The sequence below is a fragment of the Camellia sinensis genome, chromosome 11, assembly GCF_055761805.1.
Source record: "Camellia sinensis isolate YWXY chromosome 11, ASM5576180v1, whole genome shotgun sequence".
Lineage (NCBI taxonomy): Eukaryota > Viridiplantae > Streptophyta > Magnoliopsida > Ericales > Theaceae > Camellia > Camellia sinensis.
The window spans coordinates 125521323-125541733 of record NC_138971.1 but is presented as its reverse complement, the minus strand read 5'-3'; the positions used below and the strand labels follow the sequence as shown (position 1 = coordinate 125541733).

The 20411-nt window shown below is 35.5% G+C and overlaps 2 protein-coding genes across 6 annotated transcripts; one reads left to right on the top strand and one right to left on the bottom strand.

Annotated features, from left to right (window-relative positions):
- The first annotated feature begins 498 nt into the window (after positions 1-498).
- LOC114308342 (Acyl-CoA N-acyltransferases (NAT) superfamily protein) lies at positions 499-12487 on the top strand. Of its 3 annotated transcripts, none has more exons than XM_082894678.1 (4): positions 499-2707; positions 2822-3010; positions 10761-10883; positions 11953-12487. In XM_082894678.1, the coding sequence occupies exons 2-4, from the start codon at positions 2857-2859 to the stop codon at positions 12162-12164; spliced, it is 489 nt and encodes a 162-aa protein (XP_082750804.1). In that variant the 5' UTR covers positions 499-2707; positions 2822-2856; the 3' UTR covers positions 12165-12487. The 3 variants fall into 3 exon arrangements, with proteins under 3 accessions (XP_082750804.1, XP_082750805.1, XP_082750806.1); XM_082894679.1 differs by having other exon boundaries at positions 2609-2707; positions 2826-3010; XM_082894680.1 differs by having other exon boundaries at positions 2671-2707; positions 2832-3010.
- An 828-nt stretch (positions 12488-13315) lies between these two features.
- Positions 13316-19445, bottom strand: LOC114308341 (DNA-directed RNA polymerase subunit beta). 3 transcript variants are annotated; one of them, XR_003645441.2, is made up of 7 exons: positions 19003-19259; positions 16805-16847; positions 16628-16720; positions 16475-16537; positions 16267-16362; positions 16075-16181; positions 13316-13784 (listed from the first exon to the last, which is right to left on the bottom strand). XR_003645441.2 is itself a non-coding variant. In XM_028253906.2 (7 exons), the coding sequence occupies exons 1-7, from the start codon at positions 19137-19139 to the stop codon at positions 13698-13700; spliced, it is 597 nt and encodes a 198-aa protein (XP_028109707.1). In that variant the 5' UTR covers positions 19140-19445; the 3' UTR covers positions 13316-13697. The 3 variants fall into 3 exon arrangements, 2 of the variants coding, with proteins under 2 accessions (XP_028109707.1, XP_028109708.1); XM_028253906.2 differs by having other exon boundaries at positions 16075-16152; positions 19003-19445; XM_028253907.2 differs by lacking the exon at positions 16805-16847 and having other exon boundaries at positions 16075-16152; positions 16628-16715; positions 19003-19256.
- Positions 19446-20411: the final 966 nt, after the last annotated feature.

Below are 20411 nucleotides of genomic sequence, written 5' to 3'. Positions count from 1 at the left end.
CTTCGAAGAAGCATATGAATTGCTCCAAATCGAATTGAAATCTGATTCGTTGATCTGCTTCGAATTGCTCGATGGGTTTATCGAATTGAGTTCGCCACCAACTTTGATATTGAAGTTCCGTTTCTCTTCAGGCCTTTTGGAGGCATGGGTGTTGCTCCAAATTGAGTCATTAAGAGAGAGATTGGCCAAGGTATTGGTCTGAATCCTAACACTAACAACAATAACAATGTTAATGCTGCTGTGAATTCGAAGAGGAATGGTAATACAAAGGGTGTAGATGATCATCATCAGCATTTTTGTTGAAGTCTTCAGTAAAATAGTCAATGGTTTTGGTGTAAGAAGAAAAAGAAAAGAGAGAGAGAGAGAAATTAGTTCTTAACAAAAAAAAAAAAAAAAAAAAAAAGGAAGGGGGTTGCGGTGGTCGGAGGTTGTGGAAGAGTGGTCGCTAGTAGGGGAGGTGTTGGGAGGTCGCCGGAGGGGTGAGACTGCCAATGGTAGGAAAATTGCAAAAAAAAAAAAAAAAGTTGGGGTCAAAAAAATGAGGGGTATAGTTTATTAAGGTGAGGATTCAAAAAGAAAGGGGATGTGATTCATTTTGCTAGGCGGGGATTCAAATAAATGGGGAGCCAAAGTAAAGAGGTAGGTGTTAATAGCAATCTTCTTTTTAAAATATATTTTGAAAATAATTAACTTTCTCAAGAAAAATGTATTAGCATTAAGGAATATTTGAGGATAAAATCTGAACTTTAGACACTAATACAAAATATTTAATCGTTTTAGCAGCACAATGCACTTTCTAATTAAAATAACCACTTAAAGGTATGCCTTATTGTTTAATTTATAATTAAATAAAAAGTTATCAAAAGTTAAAACAAGATAACTCCATTATTATAATTATGAACTACATTATTATATTTTCCCCATAATTATTAACTACATTATTATATAATTAGTCATTCACAATTAAGTAATTAGATGTTTTGGATACAAAAACAAGATGACTCCCAACATAAAAAATAATTAAATTAAATTAATCTTGGAAATTTTAAATATTATCATTTTTTTTTCAAAAACAAAATTACCTAATTTAAAAATTAAGTTTGTTCAATACTATAGAAATTTGAATGAACTTATTTCAAATATACATATTTCAAATTTCCTATTCATTGACAATTTGCATAACTTAATAGGCACTAATTGTTTTAATTTTATTTTTTCGTTGTGAATATGAATTCGAAAGATTTTAAATATGGTAAAAATCTTAACAATATTCCAAAAAGAAACAAAATAAAAATTGTTGTAAAATATATGAATGGCCATCATTATCAAAATGAAAGTGAGAATTATTACTTCATCTCTGATTTACCAAAATTGTGAATGGCACTGTAAATCACAAAGTGATGAAAACCTCAAAAGCAATTTAAGCTATGTTTGGAACGATTTCCAAATAAGTTTTCTATTCACACATTTGAATATGATGTTTGGATAGATATGTGGAATTAATTTTCTACAACTCTACAGAAAACTCTGTTTGAGAGCGTGATTTTCAAAAAAAAAAATTGAAATTCGTCCTGACCGGACGTCCCACTGGTCGTCCGGTCGGTTGATCGGAACAGTGCACACTTTTTTTTTTTTTTTTGCAATTGATATGTTAATTTTTATATATTCGAAAAAAAAATTTTCCGATTTTTTTAAAAAATTTTATGTGCTTTAATAGAATTTTGAGTTGTATGTTTGGTTATGAGTTGTAAATTTTTGTATCAAATATCAAATATCACATCAAAAATTTTCCACTTATTTCAAAATTATTTTCAAAACTCTTTCACCAAACAAATTTTCCACACTCAAATAATAATTCCAAAACTCACAACTCAAAATACAACTCATACTTTCAAATCATAGTTAGAAAGCTCTACCAAACGCAACCTTAAGCTTTCGGCGTCGCACTCAAATCTGATTGTTTATCTCATTGAAGGAGAAATTATACACGGTTCTCAGAATATTATATATTCATACTCCTTAATTAATTATTATTTATTTTGTTTTTTTATATTTCTCAATCACTCAACACAATATCTCACATATTCACATTTTTCACCAATCATAATATTATAAAATATTACGAGTTTATACTCCAAAATTACTTACGGAATAATTAAGATCTCATGGTAGGTTTGCCAATAAATACAAACCCACCCAATGTAAGAAGGATTACAACGAATAGAAGAACATATTCTTTTAAATCATATTGTACAAAATTATTATATCTTGTTAATTCATCACTCTTAAATTATTTCTAATGATGTAGCATTGAAATTAGACCTCATACAATGAAATATCTAACAAATCAAAATTTGACATTTATCAAACACATTATTAAAAATAATTTTTAAGAGTGAGAAATTGTTCTCTCAAGCATTTTTTTATGTTTTATACCCAAAAGTTATTTCATGTAGTTTTCAATTAAAAAAGACAAAGAAAAAGAAAGACATATAAACAAACAAACAAATTCCGTTTCAATTCAAAAAAAAAAAAAAGAATTCGTTCCAAAAAAAAAAAAACAAACAAACAAACAACTTAGTGGTGATGGTGGGCCGGGTCAACTCCAATGGGCCCAACCCGAAACAACTTGGTCCTTGGCCGCCTCCATATATATAACAGCTCAAGCTCTCTCCGTGTTCACAATCCAGAGCTCTCAGCTTTCTCTGTAAGAACACCTCTCTCTCTCTCTCTCTCTCTCTCTCTCTCTCTCTATATATATATATATATGTATATAGAAATTTGCTATTGAGTTTGATTGATATATTTTGTGTGTGTGTAGAGAGGGAGAGAGAGAGAGAGAGAGAGATTGATGAAATGGGGTTTGGTCGAGAAGTCCCAATCTCATTGGACGGAGTGAGAGACAAGAACTTGATGCAGCTAAAGAAGCTCAACACTGCCCTCTTCCCTGTTCGCTACAACGATAAATACTACGCTGATGCTCTCGCCTCCGGCGAATTCACAAAGCTAGGTCTCTATCTATACCCTGGGTTTTGCTTATTCTCCTTTAATCTTTGATGGGTCTTCTTGTTTTTGACTTGTATCGATCGCTATTCTCTGTGTGTGGCTTTTTTTATGAATTCTGGAGTTATTGGTTTATTGAGCAAGGGTAATTAATTGATTATTGGCTTGGCTTGAAGTAATGTTTTTTTTTTTTGGCTTTGGATTTGTTTAGTGGTTTTAGGGTTAATATGATGCAATGTTGAATTCATTAGCTGGGTTTTGGGTTTTGTTTATTGTTGCGTTTTGTTCACTGGGTTTTTCTTTCTATTGGTTTGGAAATGTTGGTTTCTTTGCTAGAATAGCAATTCAGACTTCAATAGTCACATGGTTCATTGAATTCATATCAGTAGGTTTGATTTATCCTTTGTGTTTCACTTATTGTTGATGTTGGATGCTCTGTTTCTGTTTATTTTTTTAAAATGATTTTAAGCTGTCATTGTTAGGTTATGGAGGTTTCTAGTTCTAAATTTGTTTTTTTGCTTGCCACTACAACTGACTATTAGGTTTTGGTTTTTGTGCTTAAGAAAATAGCAGTTTTAGTGTTTCTGTAGTTTGCTTGCATGTACTGGTTTGTTGCTGAGGCATAAATAGTGGATGTTGGCGGTTTTAGTAATTTGCACCTTAGTTGCACGAAGGGGGTGACGGTACGAGGGCATATAGAAGTTTTGAAGTTGGAAATGTCTATGGGAGCGTGTATATATTTTATATATTAGATGCATGCAGTGGCGGAGGCACCTTAGGCCCAGGGGGTCACGTGCCCCCTCCCCCCCAGGTTTTGGGACTTCTTTTTTTTTTTAAAAAAGCATACAAAAATATTTGAAGAGGTTGTTTGGGATGTTCTAAATAAGTGTACTTTTTGATTTTTTATGAAATATGAGTTGAGTTTGAAGTGATGTGGTAGAGAGTTGATGTGACTTAAATAGGATGGTGTGACTTAAATAGGATAGTGACTTTTTAACTTTTTGGTTTTTTTGAAGATGCCAAACCAAGCCTAAATAAAAAAAAATTATAAAAATATCATTTAAAGTGAAATGTCAATGACATTTTAAAATTATGAGAATAATAATAATTATTTTGATTGAAAATAAAAAGATTATGATAAGTCATATTATTATTTATAAAAATTTCAATATAATGGTGATGCCTATCATTATTGACATACAAACATAATTAATTTCAATGAAGATATAGAATTTATTAGATTGTTCGTTGTTAGTTACATTTGACATGTGCAGTTTATCCTCCATGTGTTTCTTTCTATTCATAACTAAAATGACCACTATATAAATTATAATCAAGCGACATATCTTCAATTATAAAAAATAAAAAAATTACAATAGGTCATAATTAATATCAAAATGAGTACTATTACTTGATATATAGTCATAACCAAAATAACAACTATAAGAATTTTTTTTTTTTTTTTAACGAAGAAAGAGAGGAGGACAAGAAGTCCTCATACAATGAACAAGAATCCAATCAAAATAAAAACATCTATCAAAAAAAGAAAGAGAGAGAAAACAAGAAAATCCAAACAGTATGGGTTGCAAATAGCAAACCAATCTCTAGAAATCAAGAAAAGTGGAACTCCTTTGAACGGAGGAGACACAAAAGCCCAAAATGAAGCCAAAAAACCAGCCCTATCCCACAAAGAATCTACAGCAGCCTCCTTTCCATCAAAGATCCTTGAATTCCTTTCCAGCCAAATAATCCAGAAAATAGCACAAACAATACAAGACTATAAGGTTTTGGCTTTCTCAAAGCCGCCGAACCCATCAAACTTACCGAGAAGCATATGTGTGCAATCCCATGGAGCAGCCCATTTAACATCACACAAACCAAATAGACGCTGCCATAACTGCATAGTCACCAAACAATGAAGACATAGATGATCCGCCGACTCCGAACTCCTCTTGCACATCACGCACCATTGAGAACAAAGACAGTGATTAGGCCTTCTCCGTTGAAAAAGGTCATTGGTCATGACACCTCTATGAGCTAAGGACCACATGAAAAACTTCACTTTATGAGGAACACCCGCTTTCCAGATTTTCATATGAAGAGGAAACAAAGGAACGGAACTATAAGAAGTTATAACTAAATTATACCTAACACTATAATGTGTTATAACTAAAGACCACGAAGATCATAATTGCGACATATGATAGATACTTTGGGTCCGTTTGTTTTGAGAGGTAGAATGAAAGAGATTCATAGTGAGGGGATTGTTAGTGAGATGATTAAATAAAATTGTGTTTGTTTTGATGATAGTTGTTAGTGTAAGAATTGTTAAATTATTTTTATATAAAATAATAAAACAAATAAAAAAATATAAAAAATTAAACATTAATGTTAAAAAAAATGCCCATCATGTAAAAAATAAAAAAATAAAAAAAAAAATTCTAGTCCCCTCACTATTTTTCTAATACCACCTCCACCTCCACCTCTACCTCCACCTCCACTTTCTCTATCCCAATTCCCCTTCCAACCTCTATCTAAATCTTCTTCTCCATTCCAATCCCCCTTCCAACCTCCATCTTAATCTCCTTCTCCATTCCAATCCCCCTTCCAACCTTTATCTTAATCTCCTCCTCCATCCTAATCTCTTTCCAAACTCTACAAACAAACACAATACTAAATGGGTCCTACCTCCATCCTAATCACATCCCACCCTCTACACCCCAAAACAAACGGGGCCTTTTTTTGCTGTATGTTTTATAGAATTTCTTTACTAAAATATATCATTTCTATCTCAACTTATGTTATTTTTTAAATTTCCAATCCACCTATAAAATAGTTACTCCCCAATATTTGTATAAAATTTAATTTCAAATCCTTTAATTTAAAATTTACATTTATTCAAATGAACTCTGAATATTTAAGTTTAGTAATGTCTCATTGTTGTTTATTATGAAAAAATAAATAAATTAATGTTGTCATTAATTTGTGTCCCCTCTCCACTGAATTCTTGCCTACGCCACTGGATGCATGGATATCTTCTAACAATTTTTTTTTCTCCTAGTTGTAATATTTGTGTTAAACTATGAATAAATATTATAAATTGATGTTAACTACAAATTGTTTTTGTTAAGTATAAATAAATCTTACATAAATAGAAATATTAAAATAAGCTTGAGCTTTTTTTCTTTTGTTTCTTTGAGATTTGTATGTATGAGAGGTTGTATCTCAATTGGGAGCAGGTTTCTTTCAAGTTTCCAAGGGAGGAGCGTTCTTGAGTAAGAAACGTCACCCAAATAGGAGTTTCTTGATTTCAGATTGTTGCATTTTCCTGATGTTGCTGCGAATAACATATTGAAAGTTATAATAATAGATAAATTTATTTGAAATCATTAAAAAATCCAAAAATTTCTTGAATATTTCTGAAATTTCTTTATTTTCCCGTCAAGTTATAAAGTAATTATCATAAAAATGCACAAGTCTATGCTCATTGGAGACTAAGATTCAAGAGATTGACATATTATGTAAGTTGTCTTTGTCAAATGCTTTCAGGGCATTATTTTTTAGATCCTACGAAGTCTATGCACATTAGAGACTAAGGGTCTGTTTGGGAAGTTGCTTTTTGATTTTTTGACTAAAATATGAGGTGAAAAAAATCAATATGTTTGGGAAGGATTTTTTGGCATTTTATGGGAAAACCTGAAAAAAGGAGTGTGAATGGGAAGAAATCTTTGACTTGTAGAGTGAATGGGAAGGAGTATTTGACTTTTTTGTTTGAGTTGAAAATTTTGGTTTTTTGGCTAAAATAGCCACTTGCCAAACAGAGCCTAAGTTTTCAAGTAAATTCAGTAAAGCAATTCTCTCCACAAAAGGAACCGTTGGTACAAAAAAAGTCTTTTTGGAGAATTCAGCAGCCTTCACCCAAAGGGTTTTGTCAAACCCAAAGACCCACAAGGCTACAAGTCTATATCTTTACATCTAAAGCGACAAATGAAACTTGTCAGAATGTTGGATGTAGTCATTGTGTCATTCTGTAAGGTTATGGCAATCCAAAATCCAGAATAGTTGAATCCACAAACCACCCCCTCTCCAAAAAAATATAAAATAAAGATGGAAGAGTAAACCATTGATAAATTTGAAGAGTAAATTTTAATATAGAATGCAAAATTGCTAGTTCTTAATATAATCTTCAACAAAAATGGTAATTTGCAACAAGCAATTTGGATAACATATAAAAATGGTTTTAAAGTTCAAAAAAAAAAATTTTGCAATTATAAATGAATATATAACACAACACTGACAGTGCACAATACAGTAGATGTAGAGGAGAAGAACAACATAGATAGAGAGGGGATGGAAGGAAGAGGGAGAGACATAATCTTTAACCAAGGGGGTGTAATCGTTTGTAAGATTTGATGTAAAGAATAGAAAAATATAAAATAATTTCTAATATAGGTGGGTGCAGCAGTTTTGTTGTCGTTGGTGATAGATGTAATACAGTAGCAATTTATTCACTGTTGGAGATAGATGAAAATAAGGCTTCCACTGACAATTGTATAAGGTTGGGTTGTTGGCTCATCAGGCTGAGATGAAGGAGATAGATGTAGCAGCAGAGTAGCAATTTAGTCACTGCTAGAGAAGGAAAGAATGTTTCCATTGACAATTGTTTGATGTTAGGTTGTTGCCTCGTCAGACTGAGATGATGGAGAGCGAGACACAAAGCTGAGGAATAAGGCATTGAATAAATTGGATTTGATTGTCCCTAACGATAACAAAATATACACAACTCGTAAATCTTTTAGTTAATGTGAATTGTGAACAGTTCAAATGAGTGATCAGTTGAATTGTGAGTTTAGATAATTTTGCAAAAAGAGAACAGTTTTCACGTTGGAACAATTTAGGGTTTCATCTGAATCATTTCTTGGAGCAGTTCTCGGTTTTTCAATTGAACCAAGTGGTTCCAACTAGTTTTTAAAACTTTGTTTTAAAGAAATAAAGGTGTGGTGCATTTAGCCAATGAGATGCATCTAACTGATGCAGAGCATTCGAATATAAGGGCAAACATATGATTTTGCACAACTATGTTTAAGATCTCGTTCAATTAAGTTGTTTATTTTTTGGTGTAATTTTATTCTATTTATACGTCAGCATGCCACAGTCTTTGCCAGCATACTGCAGCACAGGCCGCAGCCTTGGCCAGCATGCCGCAGCCTTGGCCAGCAGCACGCAGCCTTGGCCAGCATGCTGTAGCTCAGGCCGCAGCCTTGGCCAGCATGCCACAGCCTTGGCCAGCAGCACGCAGGGATTAATTGAAGTGTGATTGTCGTCTAATTGACTTAGCTGAACATATATATATAGGCTAATAAAATTCCATAAGCAAACAAATACTAAGAAATAAAATCTTAATTAAAAATGCCTTTACATTCCCCATCACCAACTTTTCCTCATCTTCTCCTCTACTAGTTCTACTCTTTACTTCTCACTAATATATATATTTTATTTTCTCGTATTCTTGTCAATTCTCATCCTTCTTGAGACCCTCCTTTAGTTATGCTTATTGCTTATTTTTTGACTTCCTAGCATTCATACAAATGGAAGAAAGAACTTTTCTTTTTTCTTTTTTTTTAAATTTTAGGGCAGCTTGACCCAATGTAAGGCTTGCTGTTAGCCTCCATAGTGCAAGTTCGAGTCACATAAACCACCTCTCCAGAAATGGAAGTTAGGTTGGGTACATCTTGCCCTCGCTATTTTTTACTCAAACATTTAGCAGATATTCGTTTTAGATTCAGTGTATCAATTGGTGATTTGTCCTTGGTCTTACTATAGCTGAGGGTTGGGAAAAGTAATTTAAATAATTGACTATATTTACCTAACTATACTAGTTGTAGGTAGCAGGTTATGGGTTCTTGCTAAGATGGTAGTCCATATATGATGGGCTTCAAGTTGGAGGAGTTGGGCTCCAGTGAGGCAGAGAGTGAGAATTTGGCACTAGTGGGTGTAGAGTGTGATTTCAATCCAAGAGTCACACCAAGGAGCAGCTTCGGAAGTCGAGGCCGACTTTATGCCCAAAGTGCTGATTGGCAAGCTTTTCAATACACGAGGCACCAAGACAGCTTTGGAGGCACTCATAGTCAAGCTGACTTTTTGCCCAAAGAGGCAGATTGTCCTGCAAAAATAGGAATCACATCTACAGTGACCAGTAACAGTGGGCCAAGTAGGCAAAATTGACCAGGATATGTAGTCTAGGTGTGCAGTGACAAATAGTAAACCAGGCACACATGACAGATGTAACTAGCCACCTCTGGTGCCAAAGGCAACTATGTCAGGTGTTCTACAGATTCAGTCATTGTGGATGACGAGCGCAAGACACTAAAGATCTCTCTTCTCCCTCTCTAGGATTGCCAAGTCGCAACCTGCAGCCCTGCATCACTATGGGCCCATTTGGTGCAACTTCTTGCAAGCTGAAATCTAATAATAAAAAAGGAGAAGTTAAAAGCACTCATTTCCTACTTTTCTAATGATCAGTTTTTTTCAACTTATACATAAGTTATTTCAACCCCATAAGTTGTAAGCCGAAGCTGCACCAAACGCTGACACATTTTTCTGAAATAAAAAAGTTATAAGCAGTAGCACCATAAGCTGCACGAAACAGGGCCTATCTACTTAACCATGGAACCCGAGGATTCCAAGGTCTGCCAAACAATCACCCAGATCATGCAGATGCGTGCTGTACTTGAACTCTCTGCCCCTTGCTTTTCACCCAAATTGGCATTAATGCATCATGTCTTGTGTGTTCAGGGACAACTTTGATTGAGGGGTTGGTTGAGGTGATACAGGTCTGTCCGCAAGACCACCTCTGTTATGGCCTTGGTGTCTAATTCTGAGAACAAGGTACATACTGCATTTGTTGGCCTTGCATAGGGGGCAGTTTCCTGTCTCCAGGGTGTGAATGGCAATTTTATAAAAATCAGTTGATACTCAGTTATGTGGCAGCATAATGGTATCATAGAGACCCTGTTTCTCTGTCTGAGGTAGAGTGGCTGCTATGGTCTTGTATTTTCTGTACGGTTCATTCCAGTACGTCAGTCACCTCAAAGGTACTTTTAGACCAAGTTTTCCTTATCTTTTAACATTCACAAATTTTGTAATTGATCATTACTCATTGACAGATACTCCTTATAATCTCATACAGTGATCTTGACCACTCATTGCACTTTCATGGTTTATTGGGCAGAAAAATGTGTTAGGAGTTTTCTAAACCACTTGCTTAATGGAGATAATGCCATGTAGTGTTTTCTAGAAGAATCTTATGTAGACCTCTTATTAGAGACAAGTGATTAATTTTTCAGATTTTCTGAAATGAATACCCTGATATTAACGGATCAAGAATCTCATATTATTATTTGGTGACTTTGATTATTGTCACTATTCTCGTGAAGAATATCTGAATCTGAGCAAAATCTGTTCCAAAACCATAATTTTCTTCGTGATTCATGATACATTCTACAGTCCAAGTGTTCTCTTTGATTAGAATAAAACACTTTGAGACCTGGTACTTGCTATATATAGGGTGTAGTATTATGTTGTCTTTTTCATAGTAATGTGGTAATATCTGTTTACAATGACAAACTTGTAATGCTTGTTTACATCTTGGAGTGGGGATTTTCCATGTCCAATGCCCAGGATGTGTTGGAGTTTCATAGCCCTGAACATTCAGATATCTCTTCTCAAGTTTTAATTCTTTTCCTCCCTATGCTCAGCGTACTACAGTGACATTTGTGTCGGTGCAATTGCATGTCGGCTTGAAAAGAAGGAAAGTGGGGCTGTCCGTGTATACATCATGACATTGGGTGTTTTGGCACCATATCGTGGGCTAGGTATTGGTAAGTGAATATGTTTCTTTCCCTCCTCTGCTTCGTCTCTTCTATGGGAATTGCTTAGAAAACCTTAAAAGAACTGCTGTTTGAATATCATTGTTCCAAGAGAAGTTATTGGGCGCTCTTGGAGCTACCTAGACCAATCACAACCCCCATGCTAGTGGGCCCCATCGTTCTGTGTTGGTTGGTAGTGACCCCAACTAAGAGGGGAGAGATTATTGGGTGTTTGGGTGTTCCTTGAGCAAAGACACATTGTGCTCCAGGACCCGCATTCAATCATATACAGCCACCCTTCTTGGTGGTGATGCCACTGTCACTTTGTTTGTTTCAGCAGCAATATTTTTTAGAAAGTGTTCTCATTTTTTGGTGTTTAGTACAATGGAAAACAGAAGTCCAGAAAACAAGCTTATTTAGGTAGAAAATAATTTTTACTTTTATAAAGTGGAAAACGTTTTTCATATCAAAATCTTACTAATATCACCACACTACCACCATCGCTACCGCTGCTGCCGCCTCCACCAATCCCGTCATGATGTCTACCACCCACCATCACCACAAACACTGCTGCCTCACCACCACCACCAATACGATGACTAGCACATAAGCCTCATAGTTGCATCCAAACATAGGAAAGTGTTTAGAAAACATTTTATGGAAAAAGTTTTTGTAAAAAGGTTTTGCCAAAACAAACGAAGCATGTGTTGTGTCAAGCCCACCAGCAGGGGTGGGGCATTTATGATTGGTTGTGAGGGCTCTAGGAGCACCACGTAATCCTGCTCCAAGAGCAAAATTTTCATAGCAAGGGGCTGTGTGATTGGTCTAGGAGGGGCTCCTAGAGAGCACCTATTATTTTTCCCATTCCAAATGGATAAACCATGTTTCTTTTTCTCTTTTTTTGCACACATAAAGAGTGCTATGTGAGATTATTTTTGCCTACAAGTCTTCTAGATTTTGCGACTTATCTAGCGGTACGGTCTAAATTTACTTTTTTGAAATTCCATCAAACATTGGTTTTCAATTGTGAGACCAGAACCAAAGAACTATTCTTAGATTAGTATTTTGGAATTGGTTGCAGGTACAAAACTGTTGAATCATGTCCTTGATCTTTGCTCGAAGCAAAACATTGGTGAGATATACTTGCATGTGCAGACGAACAATGAAGATGCCATCAGTTTTTATAAGAAATTTGGGTTTGAAATCACAGACACCATCCAAAACTATTACACAAACATTACCCCACCAGATTGCTATGTCGTTACCAAGTTGATCGATCAAGCAAAGAAATAACACATTTAAAGCTCGGTTCCCTACTACATGCTCAATAGGATCATTATTTTTCTTTGTTTTGAGCTTCGTTCGCCTTGCGTCGATTAAACTTGGGGAGTCTAGCATCATATGCCAGAAGCGAGCATGAGATATTGACCATTTTCATTTCTCATGCTTTTCTGTTCAATTGATGAATGCCTTTGCTATTGAATCTCTTTTGTTCAAGAAACAGTTTTGTAATTTGTTTTATAGAACTATTTAAAGGAGTTCCCTGGTGTAACCCAATTTTCACATTTGTCAACTGTCTGTAAGTGGTTTTGTCGAAGTAGTTGCATATTAACTGATATTTTTTTCTTGCTGTGGATGTGCCGAGGTTTGTTTAGGAAGTGATTTTTTTAGTGGTTGTTTTGCTAAAATATAAGGTGGTTTTTTAGTTTTTGACTATTTTAATCACTTGCAAAATAGAGCCTGAATTTGATTAGATTTTGTTTCTCCCACACAGGCTTATGACCACTACTGCTATGCTAATTGAACTCTGCCTCGTTGATGCAGAAATGGCCTGGAAAGCTGTAAGTTTTGTCTAGTCCTTGGATTGACATTTCCAGGGAGTCTAGAGATGATTTTCTCATACGAAAGCTATGCCAATTCAGTGTGGATTCATTGAAAGATGTGATGTGATTTGTTAAAAAAAAATCCTTCCTACATACAACTGTAAATCCCTTTCAAAATCAACCATCGAAATGCAAATTGAAGCTGCACAATTGTCAAAAATCCGCGCAAGAATTTGCTAAAAATGAGTTCAATTTGTTATACGGATTCCATTCAGTTGTAAGTACACTAACATTGACATCAAAGGAGAGAACCTATCTGACGGGCTCGTTTGGCAATAGTCGAAGTCACTAAAAAAATTGAAATCACCAAAAATCCATTAAAAATGTCAAAAAGCTAAAATCATACAAAAAAATCTAAGTCAAATATTCCTTCCAATTCTATTTATTTTTTGCATGTTTTTCTAAAAAAAATATTCCCAAACACTTCAGTTTTTTGTTCTTTTTTTTTTTTTTTTTGCCTAATTTTTTTTTTTTTAAAAAAAGAAAAAGGAAAACAAAAGTCACTTCCCAAACAAACCCAAGCCATTTTGTACAAACTAAAACACCAGTAAGAACACACAATAAAGAAAGGCATAATTCCATGCAGATGAACATTAATATTGTACAGTTAAAAGAGGACCTTAGAATAGTGCAATACTACAATGGGAAGAGGAATTTGAGATAGGCGGGGTCAGCCATTGGATGCACCCACAGAGAGCCAAGAATGAATGGAAGGAAAACATTTACAAAGATGTGCATACTGTTCAAAAGCATAGGAGTTCAATATGACAAGTTAGTATGTACATGTATATATATATACTAGCCTCGTCTATGAACATTACAACAATTTGCATTTTATTACATATATGTACAGAATCTGAAGGTAAGGAGAAGCAATGTCAATGCTTCAACAAAAAGCCATTAGTAATTCATTGCCCACCATCTGAAGACCAGATTGACTGGTTCAGTAAGCCACACCACCAGAAAAACTATCACCATCGTGAAGTAGAGACTCTGTCAGCCAATAACCATCCCATGAACCCCCAACCCTCTGCCAATTTGAATCCAGAGTTAATTAAAGTAATGCGTAACAAGGGAATAGTACATTAATACTGTGCATGTGAACAATTTGAATCCACAATCAATTGAAGAACTAACAAACTAATGCATAAGAACAATGAATTTCTAAACGAGTTCCAACTTCTTCACCACTAAACTTTTAGCTTTAGTAATACCTCCTATCCCTTAAAGAGCGAGGGGTGCACATTTTAAGTCCAATTGAGATATGGGTGTGAGCATGGCACTCTTATATATGAAGGCTTTCCTTTTCACTTTTCTATTTATATTTTAGCCTTTTCAAAATTGCCCCCAAAACATGATAACTACTGCTTCAATTCTCTCCAACTGCTTCAAATAATTGCCATAATTATCAGATCCAATTACAAATTGCACACAAGTAGCGTGTGCCCACCTCTAATATTCAAAAAATCAAAGCATGGCTCACTTGCAAAAAGCTCACATATATCTAGCACGTCACGTGTTCATCATGACATCATCTCCAATGGGCTTAGATCCAAGTGTGAGCATCGTGAGGTGACACGTGGACCAATAATACATCTCCACATGCTCCCTTCAGGGGTTGAACCATGTCAGCCAAGGATAGCATACGTTGTTGTGCCCTAGCCTTGAGCCTAGGCATTGATGGACACCAGCTAGCCATCTTCTAATCCACTCAAATGGGTATGATCGAGGCACCCCCCAGCTAGGCCGAACAAACCTCTATGCAAGCACTTCGCTCTCTCCACTTGAAATGAGACACTTGACACTCCTGGCTCAGTTAGTAATTCTCCACACGTGCGTGTCACTTTCTATGCTCGTCCCTCCAAGGTCTACTGTTTTCAGGCATGCTCACTCATGGACCGAGCATGCACGCACTCGATTCCCCTTTGCTTGGCGCACTTGATTCCCCTCAGCTTGGCCAAGCAATCCCCCGATAGAGCACGTATCTCCTATAATCTACACTTGTTCTCCAAAATACACCTTGATGCTATCATGCTAGCCTAGGTTGTGAATAGGGGCTAGCAACCCCCTCGGAGTTAGTGATCATGGATACCCAAGCGACTCCATAACCCCACATAAAATTACTAGGGTTCTTGTAATTGGTGGCTAGAGGTGAGCTTTCATCAAGGTGGCTCATCACATTCTCCCTTGATGAATTCATCTCAAAGAGAGATCTACACAAGAAGACAATTCCAAACTTTAATTGGAACCCAAAAGGTGTGATGTGCTACGGACTCCTCTGTACTTTGGGCACACCTAACCATCGTTGCAGGCATTGAAAATTATTTTGACGTTGCTGTTAGTTGTAACTTCCAAATTGTTGTGAAAAAGAGGATAAGCCATGGCCCTGAGCATGTGACAATATACACAGGTCAGCTAGCCTCCAAGTCTTTATAAGGAGGAGGACGCCACCTCCATGCATGCAACGAATCAGTAATGTTCTCCAACAAGCTTAGAAGCTCCACTGCCACTCAATCTCTCTCTCTATCTAAGATCATCTCAACTTTCATCCCCTCCCACCTCTGGTGGTCTCGTGGTAGTTCATTAGCCAGCTCATTGCCAACCATAACTTCCCACAGAGCTCCATAACCAGCCCACTCACCGTGTACTATCCACATCAGGAATTTTTCATGTATATTTATTCACATCCAAACCATGCAATTGCTGTCCTAAATCTAATTAGATTGATGAGTAGGCTAGACCTATAGAATACACAACCAACTTTCCCAGATCATAGAATTCGAGCTGGAGCTGCAAACCACTTTAATCCATTGTTAGGTATTCAAATAAAGGGGAGGTTCAAATAGCATTGCAATCTCATGACTAAAAAGTGAAAACATTGGTCAAATACACAAAAACTCAATAGCTTAAACCCACCAAGATTACAATTTTCAACCAATGCCATCATTTCCAGTAACGATAATTTCAACTCTGTTCGTTACAGATCCTACAGTATCCAAGTGGGTGACTCTTTGATTCAATCTCGTTATACATTGATCCGAAAAAAAATTGTTTTCTAAGTTATGTAAGTGCATATCCTTACATTCACATATATGCATTTATTTGTGTGTGCGCACACGTGTACAATTAATTTATTCATGTATGGACTTTTTTTTTGGGGGGGGGGGGGGGGGGAGGAATGGTCTAGCTTACAGGTTCCTCTTAGATATATGAGTGAATCGAGAAGCCCAAAAGGTTATGTGCCTCACAAGCAAACATAAATGGAATTGTTATTCATTACACAAACAACGATTAGACATAAAAAGGAGCAATGGGCAAACCTGAACCATGGTAAATTGAAATATTTCTTCTTCCTCAGGGCGAGCTCCTCTTATCCAAACCCGCTGCTTATATTGATTCTGTGCCACATTTCATAAAAATATAGTTCCTGTTAGAAATGAATCATGAGTTTTTCTTCTAATGACAGTAATTAAACATCAACCAGATCTCCCTACAAATCACAAGTATTTTACCTCCTCCACCAGCAAACTGCTCAAGATCTTCCTTTCCCTGTGTCCAAGCAACACTCGATAGGTCGAATGGTGGAAAATCCGCCTGAATCTTTCAAACTTCATGAACAGTAGAGATGCCAACAATAGAAAACACAACAGTTTATGTCAAGAAAAAAAAATTGGATTGCAACATCTTGTCCACCATGGTCCATATTCAAAATTTACTGACCTGCCCCAAGTCAAAGAATGGCCCAAAATAGGTTGACCTTTCAAAAGGATCAAATCCAGCAAACTGCATAACCAGAAACAAAACCACGCCTCCTCTTCACATGCTATAAAACCAGTTAAAAAAAGCACCATAGATTTTGAGGTTATAAATTACCCTGTACATGACTTCGATCCCATAATCTGGACGGGGTTGGTCATTGAACATCAATGCATCAAGTTGGCATTGGACAGCTTCTTCTGCACTAAACTACAACACGAGAGTATAGTAGATTGACATAAAAGAATGAAGAAATTCCAATACTGTGGATCAATCTTTCAGTTAGAAAATTACATTTAATCTTGGTCCAAAAGGTCTCTTCCTACGAGATTCAAGCCTACAAAAAAAAATATATATATATATATCACTAATTAGTACAAAAGACAGTGATTTGCAATCCATTTTAAGCAGAGATATAGATAGAGGTTGGATTGGGTAAAGTTTGGAATAAAGCTGAATGTTTCAGAAGAGAGAGAACCTTTAATCTGAAACTGACCTGTAAGAACTATCAAGTCATACTCAACACAAAGGTAAACCCAAGGCACAGCCAGTTGCCTAGCCCACTTATATGTCCCTGTACGTCCTTTCTATAATTCAAGGATAGATTGAATTATCCAATTCCTTTCATACAGCTAGTATGATACCCAACTAACGAGGAGTGTTTTTGGGAAACTGTTACTCACACCTCACGAATGCAGTGGTGAGAAGCTTAAGGTAGCAGTAGTTAAGAAAAAGATAAAGGAACATAATCTGGAAAAGCTTAATCACACACAAAGTAGACAATTAATTGAATAGGCTATGAGCCTAGGACAGGTGATCCAATCAAACTTTAAGATGTATTAACGCAATAAGCAGAGCAAAACTGTGAATAGATGTGGTTAGAAAACTATAGAATATGCTTTAGCAAAGATTAAAAACTTGACAGAGATGAATGCCTTAGAATTCGTCCATTTGTTTGACTGATTATTTGTAGGTTCTGAGTGGGGCCCTAATTGTCACTCCAAAAAGTGAGCTTGACTGAAAGGAATGAGCAACCATGATTTCTCATGTGTAAGTTGCATAAGTTACTCCAATTACCTGGTGATCAACATTGTTCGTTACCAACCCATTTAATGTTATACTATTGAAGATTATGGGTATGTTTGGTTTGGTTTTGGAAGAGTAGTTTTTAAAAATTGTTTTGGGGAGAGAGTTTATAAATTTTTTTGAGTTGTTTAGTTATGTATTTTGAAAATAGTTTTGGAATTTGGGAGTTTGGAATGATTTGATATTTTGTTATAATTGAGTAGATGCGTATTAGATGCGTGTGAGAGAAAAAGTGATTGAGAAAGAGAGATGAAAGAAAAAAAGTGATTGATTGATTGATAGGTAAGAGAGAGAAAGTGATTTTGAAAATTGTTTTAAAAAATTTACAAACCAAACAAATTTTTTTAAAAAAATTTCCCAAAATCACTCTAGAAATCCAAACCAAACATACCCTGTGAGTTTGAATCGAAGCTTACCCCTGAGGGGGTAGCCTAATTGGTCAGTGGGTATGCTCCCCACATACCCAACTCAGGTTCGACTCTTGTCGGCCCCTCCAGTTGCCTAGATCATGCAATTAGAGGGTGTCGGTTGATCCTCGGATTTTCACTCCTGGGATGAGCCCAAAGGACCCTGCCTCTAACACAGTTTCCTTATATAATCCCATATATGTTCCAACCCAAATAATATAAAAAATAAGGCAACAAAAAGATAAATGCTTGAAAATATAAACAAATCCTAAAAATTCAAAGCTGTCAATTGGCGCCTCAAAAAATGTCCTAACCCTTTTCCTTTCTTGATCCCCATCATTGAGTCTCTTATTTTATTCAATCAATCCGAGCCTAACCCAAATTCATTAGGTTAAGCTTAAGGCCTCGTTTGGGAGTAGATTTTTTTAGTAATTTTTTAATTTTTTGACTAAAATATTATGTAAAAAAATTAATATGTTTGGGATGATTTTTTGATTTTTTATAAAAAGATATGTAAAAAATAAAGAGAAAATTGAATCTTGACTTTTTAGTATAAGTTTAAGTTGTTAGCTTTTTGATTTTTTAAATGATTTTTTTAACTTTTAAGCTAAAAAGTAGTGATGTTAAGGCCATAATTCGAGCTTCAGCAGATTTTCCCAGCCTTATGGGTACCTCCAAACCAACTGAACTTGCCCAAATTGTACCCCTTACCATATGCAACACTCCCTACCCATGTACCCACAAATATATATATATATATATATATGTGCATGAATTCCAAGCCACAAAACATGCTGTTAGTGAAATTATTATCAAACCCTCAAAAGCAGTACAAGCACATATGAAACTAAATCAAATAACATATAACATGATTAAGTAAAAAAATATTAATGACAATAACAATAATCAAAATTGATGAATGAAAGTCATCTGTTCGGAATGCTATATAAAAACAAATATGGAGAGAGAGAGAGAGAGAGAGAGAGAGAAGGGGCTAACCAATCGGCAGAGAGAAAGTCAGGAACGTCAGCAGAAGCTCTGAAGCGAGAGGTCAGAGGAGGAGGAGGTCTGTGGGCATGAAAGGGTTTGGAGAAGAGAGGCATAGACTGCGGAGTTGATAGGCCACAAAACGACATCGTATTCTCGCCGGTGTCCTCCTCTTTGCTTCTCTCTCTCTCCTCCTCGGGAAGTATGGCGATGGAAAACAGGCGATTTGGGTGCTTTTAAGGAAATTAAAATAAATATAGAGTGCTATTATTTTGAATCTTTTATTTTTTCGATCCTCATTTTTAAATTTTTAAATTCTTAAATTTTTTTTCTCCTCCTAAATAATATTAAAATTACCCTTATAAAAACATTTCATCTATTCAAATTCACACTTCCACACCTCAAAAAGTCTCTCTTCTAAAACCTTTACAAAACCCACGGCAATGAAACCTCCCAAAACCAATAAAAAAATTTGTGGTGATTAAGGAGTTTTTTCTCTACTTCATTACTAAGGGTTGGTTTGGGGTGTCCTAAAAAAGTGTACTTTTTGTCTTTTTATGAAAAGATATACAGAAAAATAGAGAAGTGATGTGATGAAAAAAAGATAAAAATATGGATTATATAGGTTATGCCAAACCTAGCCTAAATTTGTCAATCTGTTTGATTTTTTTTTTCTATTACCTCTTTTCGCACACACAACACAATCCACTTTCATGCTTTTCTAGTTGGTTTTCTATGATTTATCCATGCCCTCACTGTACTTGTATACTCTCTCTGAGCTAAACTAGTCAGGATTTCACCTCCCGATCAACCGACCGGTTCACCATCCAACAGTGGTTCGACCTCTTTTGTTTGTCTGCTTTTGTTGCTGCTTTGATTATCTGTTCCCAAACAAATAAGAAATGTTCGGTTACCTATTCCTGAACAAATAAACAATGTTCAGACTTATGTTCCTGAATTTCAGTCATATATTTGGGAGTTCAGTCCCGAAAAAAATAACGAACAGTTTTTATTATTTTGTTATTTTTTTTAAGAAACTTATCTTTACAAAGTCAATCTCATCTGAGCTAAGAATACCATCAAAGTTATGAATTTCTTTTGAGCTTTTGTTGTTATACTCCTCGTCTTATGGAGTTGTAATTGCCGAAAAAACTTTCACTCATTATCATTGCCAGAGAAGTGTATGCAATCAAATAGTTGCCACCGGAATATTGCCGCCAAAGGGTTTTCAAGGTTTTTAGGGTAGGTAGGTTTTGAATGTGAGAATTGGAGAAGATAGATGAGTGATGATAGAGGTGGGTGATCTCATAAACCCTAACTCATGATGTAGTGGGTGTGAATTTAATTGTGAGATGTGATATTCTAAAATTTTTGATGTCCTTTTTAGTAATTTCATTTGAGGTTATTATTGTAATAAAAAA

What these genes read in the sequence shown, in the direction of transcription:
- LOC114308341 (XM_028253906.2), bottom strand. Translation starts at nt 19,139, where the DNA reads ATGTCGTTTTGTGGCCTATCAACTCCGCAGTCTATGCCTCTCTTCTCC. An exon ending in CATTCTTTGACTTGGGGCAG is followed by an intron (nt 16,363 to 16,474) that starts GTCAGTAAATTT and finishes CTGTTCATGAAG; the next exon opens with TTTGAAAGATTCAGGCGGAT. An exon ending in GCAGTTTGCTGGTGGAGGAG is followed by an intron (nt 16,153 to 16,266) that starts GTAAAATACTTG and finishes AATGTGGCACAG; the next exon opens with AATCAATATAAGCAGCGGGT.
- LOC114308342 (XM_082894678.1), top strand. Translation starts at nt 2,857, where the DNA reads ATGGGGTTTGGTCGAGAAGTCCCAATCTCATTGGACGGAGTGAGAGAC. An exon ending in CGGCGAATTCACAAAGCTAG is followed by an intron (nt 3,011 to 10,760) that starts GTCTCTATCTAT and finishes CCCTATGCTCAG; the next exon opens with CGTACTACAGTGACATTTGT. An exon ending in ATATCGTGGGCTAGGTATTG is followed by an intron (nt 10,884 to 11,952) that starts GTAAGTGAATAT and finishes AATTGGTTGCAG; the next exon opens with GTACAAAACTGTTGAATCAT.